General features: G+C 55.2%; 1 protein-coding gene across 1 annotated transcript in view; it reads right to left on the bottom strand.

Moving 5' to 3' along the window:
- Positions 1-13,519, bottom strand: part of SNX29 (sorting nexin 29) — a 469,938-nt gene that overhangs the window by 43,757 nt on the left and 412,662 nt on the right. Inside the window, exon 21 of the mRNA XM_077773189.1 lies at positions 5,425-5,564. Coding sequence (XP_077629315.1) covers positions 5,425-5,564 — 140 coding nt within the window. The remainder of the gene's footprint in view (positions 1-5,424; positions 5,565-13,519) is intronic.

Raw genomic sequence — 13,519 nt, 5'->3', positions numbered from 1 at the left:
TTTGGTGGCATTTTATACTCAGTCTCTCCAGGCAGCAGGGCAGTGGGCCCCCCGGGGAGGAGCCTCCGGTAGCGACCTTCCAAGGAATCAGGGGCGCTTTCCTGCGGGGAGAACCCTGCCCCAGAGCTCGTTCTGCCCTTTCCCCAGGGCAGGCCCCGAGTCACAGTCTAGAGGGGGCGATCCCCGGTAGGGGAAGGGGGAAAAATTCAGAATGATCTTGGGCAAATCATTTACCTTTTCTGGGCCTCCCATTTTTCACTTACAGGGATGGATAGATAGAGGGTTGGATGAAGAGACGTACAGAAACGTCCGGGGGTGTTTATAGGGATTCTCGCCTGCTCCTCACGAGCTCTCACGAGCAGCCATCTCAGGGGAGCCACGGTGCTGGGCTCTCACGTGCGCTCACTCAACACCCCAGCAGATGGGTGGTCCTGGTGCTGTTCCTCCCGTTTCGCACTTTATGACCCAAGACGCACAGAGGCCAAACCCTTGCCCGAGGTCACCCTCCTCCTCAGTGGTGGAGCTGGGGACCCTCACAGACTCCAAACTCCCCACCCTTTCTGTTTGGCCACCAGGGGCCTCAAACTCCTCTGCCTTTGAGGGCCCGGCAGCTGATGTAAATCAATGCGGCAGGACGGGGTGGTCGGAAAGGGGCCGGTTTGGGGCACAGCTGTCCCATCAAAAGTCCCTCACCCTCGTATTTTAAACACTGTCCACACCTAACCCTTCTCCCACGTCAGGCCACATATTTGAGATTTCTCACAGCGGGTGTGCACTCCTCCGTGGCCCCTGGACCATGCGGAGGACCTGGAGCCTGGAAGGTTCAGCCTAGTCCAGGGAAGCAGTGCGAGTTACAAGGCCCTAGGAAGGAGCTAAGTAATTTCCATCAGCTGGAACTTGCAGAGCAAAAGGTCTCAGCGTGGCCCTCAGGCGATTCCTCTGTGGCACATGGCCTGGGGCACCTTAGCCCCGGGCACTGCTCACTGGGTGAAATGGCGGTTCCTATTCTGGCAGAAAATACATCCCGCAAGCGTTAGACCTAAGTGCGGCAGCAGATGGGGGTGGTGAAGGGAGTGCTTTCTGCTGAAAATTCAGTCGAGAATTTGTGCCGTGGCCTACATTACTCCAGCCGCTGCCCCCGTAACTTTTTCCCTCCCCTTCACGAACAGCAGACCGTGATGTACGTCCCAAGGATGAATTACTCTGCAGAAAACATTTTAATAATGCGCTAAATGACAGCACAACAGATCACGCGAGCCTTCATCGATCTGCGGTCCAGTTGCACAGAAGAATTCTTGCAATCCAAGCCTCCCTCGTTAACGCACTTGCAGAAGAGCACCTGACGTCCCCGCAGCGCCTGCTAACACCTGCCACGCGGCACGTCTCGGCGCCCACCGTTCCCTGCAACACCGGGAGGGTACAAACAACACGGGGCTGGAGGGGGCACCTGCTCCCCATCCTGGGCTGGGGGGGCAGACTCCGGTCCCCATCTGACATGTGGAAAAAGAAACAGTCTGCTTCCTCCCGCCCTGCCCTCTGATTCAGCCAGCTATTGGCGGTGGCGAGGACGGCGGCGGGAGGCAGGCAGATGTGGAGAACAGATTCAACCAGCCGATTCAACCCCCACATCTGAGCAGAAGGCAGATTACTTGGAAGTCAGGATGTCCCTTGCAGAACACAGCAAGATACAGACACCCGAGAGAGAAAAAAACCGAGTGGAAACGTGCGTGTAAAAGCGGGTCCCGTTGGATACTGGACTCCAGGGCGCACAAGCCTAGAGGTGTTAAGGAAGATTTATGAAGAGTAGCGAGCAAATTCTACCCACCAGGTTTGAGTCCCCTGCCCTCCGCCTCTCCCCCACCCCAAATTGGAGTGGGACCACCTTGAGGAAGCTCGGCAGTGAGCAGCTCACAGAACGTGCACGGGAGCCGAGTGCGAGCTGAACGCGTCGTGGGTATGGCAGGGTCTGGTCCCATCTGGCCCATGTGAGTAAGAGGCAGGACTGCAAACTTCGAGCGCCTGCCGGGGGCCTGGCAGGTAAGGCAAGCGAGCGTAGGAGGAAGGCTGTGGACGCTAACAGGAAGGGCGGGCAGGCTCGGCTCAGGGGCAGGAGACCACAGGGAGGGGTCTTGGCGAGGGCAGGCAGCACTGCTCCTCTACCTCCAAGCGTGGCTGGGGGGTCCCAGGGGCGTACACGTCTGCCCTGCCGCAGGGACAAAATACCACCCGCTGACTGCGTGGCTCACTCAAGCAGCAGACACTGACTTCTCACAGTTCTGGAGGCTAAGGGCCAAAGGGCTGGCAGATTTGGTTCCGGGCAAAGGCTGTCTTCCTGGCTTGTCGATGGCTGCCTTTCACAGTGTCCTCACACAGCAGAGCAAGCGGGCGAACTCCAGGCCTCTTCCTCTTCTCATAAGGGCAATAGTCCCATCATGTCGTCCTTATAACTTCCCGTCAACCTCATGACCTCCCCAAAGCCCCACTTCCAGACACTGTCACGTTGGGGTTAGGGCTTCCGCACACAAACGTTCAGTTCAGGAGAGGACCGATTCTCATTTTTCCAGAGAAGCCTGATGCCTTATTTGACAGGGCTGTTTTGAGGTTGTCAACACTTCAGTTAAAATAAATAACACAACTCCGCTGGACTGGTCAAATAAAACAGACCGGGGGTGGGGGGGTGGGCGTGGCAGGCTCAATCCACAGGCTGCAGATTTGCCCCGAAACATGGGATAGGGCACCAAACACCCGGGGCTCCCCATGGGTTGGCTGGGTAACCACGAGGTCAGCAGGTAACCTCTCTGGGCCTCACTTTCCTCAACAGTTCTGACTGGAACCTTGGGAAATTGCCATTTTATTGGCAGGTTGATAGGGTTCCACCCAATAGGTTCTCAGGGAAGACTGGGAAGATGAGGTCAAGTTGGGGAACCCCTGAGCAAGGGCCTACAGTCAGTGCTCAGCAAATGCCAGGGGACCGGAGGCACCGTCCTTAGTACAAGTCTACTTTTGTTCGGTAACTAAAAGGGGCTTTTAGAATCCTGAGTCAGCATTTGAAAGAACAGAGGAAATCTGTCAAGATTTATAAGAATAATAATACTTTATAGGGTTTATTTCCTTAACTGAGACAGATTTTTTTTTTAAATCAGAACTTTCTTAGGGTGAGATTTGAGCTGAACGCCAGGCACACGGTTTTCGGCAGGCACATACGCGCAGGAGGTCACTGCGCGGAGGCTTACCAGAGTGGACGAATCTTCCAGCTCCCCGAAATGAACCAGTCTGCAGGCTCCAACCCAGAATCCCTACCTCACTCGCAGAAGACAGAGATGGGCTGGGCGGCATCATCTGGACCCAGGGGAAAGCCAAAGGGAGAAAGTGGTGTACTTTCAACCAGGGTCTAGGCTAGTATTTGCTTCCAAGTCTGTTGTCAATATTATGTCACCCGCCACAATCTCATTTTGAAATTCTTTGTATTTTTCTAAGCCCAGGACGCCGAACCTTATTCTCTCTGTGCTAATTAGGCACAAAAGGTTTCTCCCTCAGCTCTGATGAATGGCAGCCACACGGCTGAGCTCGCCCAGCACACGGAGCGGCTCAGGAAACATATACTTTCCACAATCCCGCAGGTGGATGTTTGGTAAACAGCCGATCAGAGATGCCGGGTGGCCCGCGGCAGGCAGAAAGGACGCCAGCTTGTGAGCGAGCAGTCTCTTCTCCCCAGACTGGGGCAGGCTGCCTGGGTTGGCATTAGGGTCTTGGGACCGACTCTCTACCTCAATTTTCACCAGGGAACTTAGTCCAAACTCACAGGACTTAGAGACAGGTTAATTTCTAACACATATCACAGGCCAGGGGGCTGCCTGGAAAAGAATGAGACCTCCCCTCACGAACCATTTTGGCACTTTCAGAACAGCAAGACTAAGCCCCAGCATTGCCAGGGAATGAACGTAAAATGTGGTTTTCCACTGGGTATGGTCGGAAAGAAAGTTGTCTTGTGGGGCAGCAGGTGGCTCCATTGGCTGAGTGTCCGACTTTGGCTCAGGTCATGATCTCGTGGTTTGGGAGTTGGAGCCCCACATCTCAGGCTCTCTGCTGTCAGTGTGGAGCCTGCTTTGGATCCTCTGTTCCCCTCTCTCTTCCCCTCCTCCCCACCTGCACTCTCTCTCAAAAATATACACTTAAAAAAAATATAAGGTAGAATACAAATTTTGTCTTCTTACAAAAGCCCTGAAAAACTTAGGGTGACGTGAGCAAGCTGCAAACAAGCAAGAGAGGCAGCCTGGCCAGTGTTGGTCTGTGTGGCAGTTCAAGCTGCAAATGCTGGGAAGCGGGACCCAAGGCACCCCACCCCCACCCAGACACAAGCAGAGTAAGCCCGTCTGAGGTTAGAGCGTCACGGTCAATGAGGACGGACCCCCAGACCCTCAGCATATTGCTCTCGGGAGCTACGCTGAAAAGAAACTCCTATTTTACCCCAGCATGTCACACAGCCCCAACCAGAGCTTCTCAACTAACAGGTCCCAATCCCGTTTTTGGGGATCCACAGGTTTGCCACACGGGTTTTACGTCTTGAGTTTCCATATGATGCTAACATTCTAGAAATGATATAATTATGTTCTATAGCATCTGAAGGCTCTATAAAAAATCAGCTACCGCTCCATCATCTCCGGCCCAATTCTAAGGTATAGCAGACAGTGATCAAGAAGTGACACCGAGGGACGGCCACTTGCCCCAAGGTGCTGCGCAGACATGTACCCCAGCAATGTGACCAGAGAACAGTACGGGGCATGGAGACAGCACCAGACACATGGGCGCGGCACGTGGCAAAGGCAGGCATGTGCCCCATACCAATGGGAGCAAAGCTTCAGTTTTAGAATAATATCAACATCCGTTGTGGAGACAATTTTAAACTGTAACAATTTGGTAAACGCCTGACACATCAACAAATGTCTTTCAATTCGTGTTCACTTTTATGAGATAGAAGAATGAGAAATTTATACCTGATTTTAAGTTAGTTCACACTTAAAACCTATTTTCATATTACTATTACTTAGGTCAGTAGCAGTGGGACTCTGAGAATTTTCCCTTGTGTCCACTACTCACTGAAGCAACAGTGACAGGCTAATTTGGTTCCAGAACATTCTGTGAGCCCCAGAGAAAATTACTCTCTCCTTTGATTGAAAGGCGCAAAGTATAAAGCCATACAGGCCTGCATTTATTTGCAAACCTCAGCTCAACAGCGTTCATCAGCTGACCCGCTGTCCGGAAGCCCTTTCAGGAGTGGGCGGTGCCACGAGCCGAGAGTGGGCAGCGCCTCCGCTCATGGCTCCTCCAGGAACACCCGGGCACTTTGCCAGCCACCTCGGAGGAGGGGCAGGGGGAGAGGGAAGAGGAGGTGTGGGGCGGAGCACCCAGGGGAACGGTACTTACACAAAGAAGGGCATCAGCTGCACCAGGGTCTCCTTCTTGGGGCTGGTGGCGAACTCAGGGGCCACCTGGATGACTTTGTTCATGACGCTGCGCAGGTAGCTCTGGAGCTGCTTCCTCCGCTCTTCCACAAACTTGGCATCCTGAGAAAACAGACACATGGGGCTGCTCAGGGGTGTGCACTCCTTCCCCTTCCAAAAACCACCCATAGAAGATACAGCGGCCCTCCGGGCGCCTGGGTGGCTCAGTCGGTTAAGCGTCCGACTTTGGCTCAGGGCATGATCTCACGGTTCGTGGGTTCAAGCTCTGTGTCGGGCTCTGTGCTGACAGCTAGCTCAGAGCCTGGAGGATGCTTCGGATTCTGTGTCTCCCTCTCTCTCTGACCCTCCCCTGCTCATGCTGTCTCTATCTCTCTCTCAAAAATAAATAAAAACATTTGAAAAATGAAAAATGAGATACAGCGATCCAGCACCACCAACCAGACAGCTGAAGTCTACTTGAGTGATGGTGGCCTTCACATGGTGTGTGATCCATGTGCGATCACGTTGAATCAACAGGGAAGCCGCTCATGATATTATTTCTAAGAGGGGGACAGCAGGCCATGAGACCACCTGCAGTGTGTTCCCATGAATGAATCAAGTCTTAGCAACTGTGCCTGTTATTTACAGAGGACCTACAACGTGCCAAGAATGGATGTGGGTCCAGGGGACTGAACAATGAACACAAACGGTCACTGCTGTTGCTGGTGAAGGTCACAGGCCAGTGTAGGACACACATATAAGTCCAGACACCACACAGGTCCAAGCTGCTTTCTGAGACAGCGTTTGATTTATCATCATAGGAATTTTCTGAAATATGAATCAGTCACCACTATTAAAGAAAGATTTTATTCATGGGGCACTTGGGTGGCTCAGCAGGTTAGCATGCGATTCTTGATTTCAGCTCAGGTCATGATCTCGTGGTTTGTGAGATCAAGCCCCACGTCAGGTTCTGTGCTGACACATGCCTGCTCGGGATTCTCTCTCTCTGCCCCACCCCTGATGACAGGTGCACATTCTCCTCTCTCAAATAAGCACACACACACAAAAAGATTGTATTGATAAATTTCATCTTCCCTTGAAAAACCAGGATACAGGGCAGCACAGGGCCATGCCAGGCCAAGGCTGTGCAGCACGGCTCGGGAGGCAGGCGCAGGGCCCCAGGTCCGCGCGGTCTCCACCCGCTCGGTGCTCTGGGGCTCTGTCCTCTGACCCTCCACCCTCCTGTCTGCTTGGCCCTCGGTGGCAGGGCTGGCTGCCCAGACCTGCCTGCCAAAAACCAGAACTAGAACTGTGTGATGATCTGCCGTCCCAGGGCTGAAATCCTTAACAATACTGAAACAAGGGGCCCCAGAGACTCTGTGGCCTGTCCTGCTCATAAGTATCTGCAGTGGGGGGCCCTGGCCTATCACAAAGAAGCCCTGGCCAGCGTGGGGGACAGGAGACTCTTTCTCTGTGAAAGTGATGTTCTTTCTAGACTAAAGAAGCACGTGAGGTAAGTAAGCGAAGGGTAGAGAGGGCGGGGGGAGGAGTGAGGTCATCCATCCTCACAAGAACATGAGAAGAGATGTGACTAATCACACATGACTAATGAGGAAGTGGTGGCCTAGAGAGGGTGCAGGTGGATGGCGCACAAGGTCCCATGGATGGAGCAGGGCACCCATGCCCACCCCCTGCCCTGTGGCAACACAGAGCTCACCTCAAAGAGGGGCTCAGCCAACAGCCTGCTGAATGAGGCCATGCTCAGAGGCACCTGATCCCAGTATGTGCCCAGATCTCGAAAGAAGGGTCCCCACAAGGCCCTGCCAAGGACCGGGGCACAGCAGGGAGACTCTTTTAGTGCTGCCCGATTTAGCAAATGAAAACACAGGATGCCCAGTGATGTCTGAGTTTCAGATAAACAATGCATAATTTTTCAGTATTCATAACTCAATATTCAATAATTCATGATTCAATAATTCTTCAGCATTCAACTATGTGCCACACAGTAAAACCTTCCCGTGCACTATCTGGGACGCACTTGAACTAAGAAATGATTTATTGTTTATCTGAAATTCCCATCCCACCGGGCATCCTGTATTCCATCTGGCAGCCCTCCCGGGGCACCAGGTGGGAGGAAGGGTCCCTGAGCTTCTGCTGCCGGCAAGCCCCCGTGTCCCTGCCAGGTCACAGCAAGGCGATCTTGCCCAGGGCCGCCCCTGTGAGCTGCCTCAGCACAACCCGCCTCCAGAGGGGGAGAGCATCGAAGGGTGCCAAGGCCGCTCCGAGTCCAGGGCCCGCGTGGCCCAGCGGGAGGTGCGCGGGGCCGGGAGAGCGGCAGCTGGTCCCTGGGCGCGAGCTGCAGCCACTTGTGCTGTGTTCCTGGTCCGACGGCCACGTGCTGCTCAATGGCTTCTGAGTTTCAACCCATCTCTAGGCAGTTAGACGCTCCTCCTGCGGAAGGGGGTTCACATGGCGCAGAATGGAGCTCATTAGGCCTGAGGTCTAAGTGGCACGAGGAGCTCACAGGCCCGCCTGAGAGGCTGTAGAAGGACCACAGAGAGCCTATCAGCCCCAGAGGTCTCCCCGTTTTTGCAGCAGGGATACTCACTACCCTCTAAAGCAACAAGGGGAGATGGGAGAAGGCTCCCCACTCTGCCTGTGGGGCTGCGCTGGGCAACAGGACCCTAGGGAGGCCAGGATGCTCAAAATGAAGGTGGGAGGAAGCTACCCAGGGATCAAAAATGCCCTTTTTCCCTGGTATCAGGGCCTCTTCTCACCACGGTCCCAGGGCCAGCAGTGACGGGGAGGAAAGATGATCACCGTGGGAGAATCCCTAATCCTTCCAAGTACTCATTGCTCCAGAGCGCCGGTCCCTGAAGCGCCAGCCGGCCCCTGAGAAAACCCCACACGGAAGCAACCTGAACTTGGCATGTGGGCAAGTGCATGCCCAAGGGCTTGGAATCGGGAGACAGATGAGCAGGGTGGCAGGTCTACAAGCCGAGCACAGTCAGAGCCACCCCCAATCCAGAAGATGTTCTTCAATTTACAGAAAGAAAACCTATGGGTCCTCCAAACCGCGGGCTCCCCTAAGACAGAATTCAGTTCACAGAAATTCCACGTAGGGGTCAGTTCGAGCTCAAGCCACATACAGTGCCCGGCTGCCAACCTCTGCCAGGGACATCGCTCCCCTCGCTCATGACTTGGGAGAGCTCAGTGGGGCATGGAAGCCGGCAGAACAATTCATGGGAAACTGCTGTTTCCCAGGACCGTCCTTTCATTTTTACTTTTTTTTTTTAAATTCTGGAAATCCCATAAAGCAGAGCAAATGGCACCACAAATCCCCATGACCCTTCATCTAATAACGTCTTGGACCTTTTCCGTGTTTGCCTCACTGTTGCTAGCTTTTGGCGAAGGTATTTTACAGTAAATTATAGTCACCATGACATTTCACCACTAGGTGCCTTGGTGCGATTTCCTACCCCCAATACCATTAGCACCTCTAACAAAACGAATGGTTTGTTAGTGTTATTTCATACGTCGTCTGGGTTTAAACGTTTGAGTTTTCAAGTATGCTTACTGCTTCCAGAATTTTTAATTTAACTTCAGGTTAGTTACCACACAGTGTAGTCCTGGTTTCAGGAGTAGAACCCAGTGATTCTTCCGTATGACGCCCGGTGCCCACCCCTTAAAGTTGCAGACTCTTTTGCAAAAGCGGTTATGGGCCACCCCAGGAGGCGGCCGTCGACTCCTCAGTAGGTTGGATGCAACACTTCTCTGAACAGATGCTTGGGGATCATCTGGGTTCTGACCTACTGGTGAAGGCGGTCCTGCAATTTACACAAGCTTCTAATGGCTTCTATGGTCTAAGAACATTAACAGCAGGGTACTTCTGCCTAAAATCCAGACTCCTGCCCTCCCTGGCTGGAAGCACAGACCCACCGCCTCTGCCAGCCTGCTCCCCCTGGGCCCCTGGCCTCCATGGGCCCCGAGAAAACAATCCAAGAGACCGTACAGCAGGATGACCACACCAGATGACAGTCCCTCAGGCAGGAAGGGCGACCCACATTGCCATCTACTGTCAGGTGGCTAAACCAGTGGGAGCCTCAGGCTTTGCATCCGTAAAATGGGGGCGAGGTGGGCCCACCTCATTCAGGACAGCCTAATCGACATCGTCTGCAGGCTGTAACAGATGACGATCTTCCAGGAGCTTCTGTGTGGATGGGGTGATGACAGGCAGGTGGTGAATGTCCAGACAGGGCGCAAGCACCGTGAGGCTCTGATCCACAGGTGCTCAGGGGAGCACAAAGGAAGCTTCATTCAGGGCAAGGGTTTCAGTCAGGGGAAAGCACGCCCGAAGATGCTGCTTCAGCACCTCTTGGAGGAAAGACATGATTGTCAGGGGGTCTGGGTGGGTGCCCTCAAGTGGGGAACAGAAGTGTCAAGGAGAGGGAGAAGTACATGCCAAGGACATGGTGGGAAGGTTCGCCGGCACGGCAGAAGGCGGCCCCCCCAGCTGGGCTCGGCCGTCTGACGGAGAGGAGATTTGTGGCAGCGGAGTCGATCACACACTGCCTGGTGGCCATGGGAAGCAGCCAGCGTCCAGGAGGGGGAATGTGGGAGATGCACCATCTCCTAGGTGTTTAGAAAGGCCGCTCTGGGGGAGACTGGCTACAGGCAGCCATAGGCAGAAAGAGCTTTCAAAACCCCCTTGGGACGCTCTCCTGTCTCAGAACTCTTCAACGGTCCCCAAGAACTCTGTCCGCCCTCAACATGCGCGTCTAAACCCATAGCACGGCTCGCAGGGCCCTGCACGATGTGGCGCCAGCACGCCCTGCCCAGCCAGCTTCATGTGTCCCTGTTCCCTCCCCTCAGCACCCAGCCAACGCTGTCAACATGTCAGCCCCTAACACTCCCCCGTGACTGACTGACACTCTCTCTCTCTCTCTCTCTCTCTCTCTCTCTCTCTCACACACACACACACACACACACACACACACACACACACACACGGTCCTGATGCCTTTAGGCCTTTCCCGAGCTGTTTCCTTGGCGTGGAATACCTTGACATTTAGGTCTCTGTTCTTGCGCCCCCACCGCTGAGAGGCCCTCCGGGATACCCCAGCTAATGCTGTCCTGTTCTACTTCGCAGTCCTTAATGGTGGCTCATCATGTGCCTCTTCCTTCCCCACCTTCCCTAATCGATTGTACATCCCAGGGAACCAGCGACATTACCTGTCTGGGTCCCCTGGTATCACAGACCCTAACACAGCCTGGAGATCACAAGAGGCCCCATAAGCATTTGCTGCAAGAACATATAAATATAGGGGATGAATTCAGGGCAGGAGAAGCAGGCCGCCAGGCAGAGTGGTTGGAAAGCTGCATCCAAGGCCAAGGAGAGAGGATGAAGAGCCCTGAGGGGGAGTGCGAGGGAGGAAAGAGGGCTAGCCTCCACGCGCCCTCGGGCAGGGAGAAGGCACGCCTACCCGTCATGGTCATGGGGCGCCCACCCAGGAGGAGATCGCTGTCCTGGGGGAGCCTGCTCCACAGGGTCGGGTCCAGAGCTTAAGGGGACAGGATGGATTTCCTGGTTTGTTGGTTGGGCTTCTGGGGCAGCAGCATGGGAAGGGATGGCAGAGAGCAGAGGTGGAAGATGGAGGGAACCTACCAGACTTGTCTGGGGGCGGCTTGGAGCCACCACCGTGGCCCTGCTATTGTCTACACGGCCCTGGCTCCCCTCACAACGCCTAGTCCCTTCTGGTCTAGAGCCATCAGTAGTGCTGGGGGTCAGTCCTCACCTCAGGAAAGAACACTCAGGGCCATCTTCCTGAGAGTATTTCCTTCCCTCCAGAAAAGGTTAATTTTATTTTGAGCCTCAAGATGACAAGAACACCATCACATCAAGAACAGCAACTTTAAAAACAATGACTCGTTGTCAACAACACAATGAGCCACATTTCCTAGAACAAATTCCCGCCCCCGGCCCCCCACCTTCTGGCACTGTCTCCCCTGGGTCATTGCAGGCCTCCTCTGCCATATGCCCCAGGGCCACCCTTCCTGGGAGCTGCCTGCAGGTGGACAAAGGAGACTGCATTTCCAGAGTCCGTTTTTATTTCCATCTAGGAATGTCAGGCATTTTATAAAGGAAACTAGTGGTCTGGTTCCATCAGGAGCAGCGAGCAGCTCAGGCCTTGTCGAGAAGCAGCTACTCCAGAGTCAGCTGATCTGACACTGTGCCACTGGCTGGAGAATTCAAGAACACTGACGAGACTCCCATGGTGCCCAGCATGAGGACCCTCTGGCTACGAGACTCGCTCCCAGGCCCAACTCTCGGGGCACTGGCTCACCCCGCCCATTTCTTCCTCCTGGGAACAAGGACAAGATTCCCAGTGTCCTTTGGGTGAGGTGGGAGCCACGGGCCAGGCCTGGCGGATGCCACGAGGCGACCACGTCCAGGCCTTGCCACAAAAAGGCACACACCCTGCAACCTTCCCCCTCCCTGGTCTTCCTCTGGGAGTGCGGGGGCCACACGGGGGAGTGGCAGAGCCACCTGCAGGAAGGAGGGCCACCAGGGCCACCCCCTCTGCACCGGGTGCGCCCTGAATGAGAGCTTAACCTTGCTGCCGGAAGCCATGGAGTTCCAGATTCGCGCCACAGGCTGGGAGAGGTACTCATGCTAATTCTGCGGATTCACACCTGGCGATCTGCTGTGTGCCAGCCTTTGTCCAAGGCAGCGTGCCTGGAAGCAATGTGTGATGGTTCACACACAGGGTCCCTGCCTCCGAGAAGCTTCGAGGCTGGTGGGGAAGGAGACCAGAAGCGGGCATACACATACACTGCTGTAAGTGCTCTGGGAGAGATGGGTGTGGGCTGGGCAGGAGGAAGGCAGACAGACTGGCCTGGGGAGTGGGGGGTGGGGGGTGAGTGGGTTGGCCCCTGGGAGAAGTCACCTTCAAAGGTGAGACCAGAGGATAGGAGGGCAGATCCAGAGGCAGGGAGGCCAGTGAGGAGGCCGCTGTGGTCTCCCAGGCAAGGGGCGCCGGGGGCGTGGCCCAGGCTGCCAACCGGGAGGGGAAGTTCTAGTTCAGACAAGCTGGCGGGCGGGAGCCGTTTGTTTGCTCCATCAACGATCCAGTCCCTTGTTTGTTTCATCCATTCCTTCAGCAGACACTCCTCAGGGCCCCCGAGTCAGACACTGTGGATAAAAAGGGTCTTGACTTCACCAAGTGTCCAGTCGGCTGGAGGAGGCAGAGGGCGCCATGATCACGAAACTGCGGTGAAGCCACGGTGCCCACATGAGCACGGTGTGTGCCAGGTGTGCCGTGGGGCACGTGGAGCAGCCTGGTGGCTGCTACTCCCCCGGGGAGCGGCTCTGCCACAGGCCCCGAGCTGAGCACACTCCCGCACTGTTTCATTTACTTCCCAGAGGCCCACGGAGACAGGCACTCCAGAGAGAGGAGGCGGATGCAGAGGGCGAAGTCGGCACCCACACGCTCACAACTCCTGAGCCTGCTTCCTGGGCCCATGGGGCATCTGTCTGCTCTCAGGCAGAGGGACAGAACGGTGCCCGTCAGGGAACAGCCAGGGTGTGCCGAGGGCCGCAGCGGGATGGAGTCCGGACGCAGGAACAGGGTGGAGGAGCCGCCAGGGGCAGGCCGGGAGGTCACATTAGAGAATGTGGACTCTACCCTTGGAGGCATGGGTGTTTCTAAGAAAGAGAGTGACAATCGGCTACTCCTTCCATGAGACAGAAGAGCCACGCTGACTCTCCAGTCTGTGCGAGCTGGCTGGTCCCTGTCACTGTGTTGTATCAGGGGTACTGGACACCTGCCTTCCCCCGTCACATATGGGTCAGCCGTAGGTGTGGACGTCGCTGAAGGAAGCCGAAGGCCCAGGCCCGCCTTCCTGGGACATGGGGACAGGCCGCAGTGCACCCGGCACCGCTTGCGGGCTGTCCGGGAGCTCTGCTCTTACGCGTGTGATGCCTGAGCCCTTGTTTCCAGGGAGACCGTTATGCAATCACTAATTGGGAAGCGAGGAGAGAAAATTCATGCGATTGTCACTTTCAACACTTTCCGCGG

The sequence above is a fragment of the Crocuta crocuta genome, unplaced genomic scaffold, assembly GCF_008692635.1.
Source record: "Crocuta crocuta isolate KB4526 unplaced genomic scaffold, BGI_CrCroc_1.0 scaffold16, whole genome shotgun sequence".
NCBI classification, from domain to species: domain Eukaryota; kingdom Metazoa; phylum Chordata; class Mammalia; order Carnivora; family Hyaenidae; genus Crocuta; species Crocuta crocuta.
This window is presented reverse-complemented; position numbering and strand designations above follow the sequence as displayed.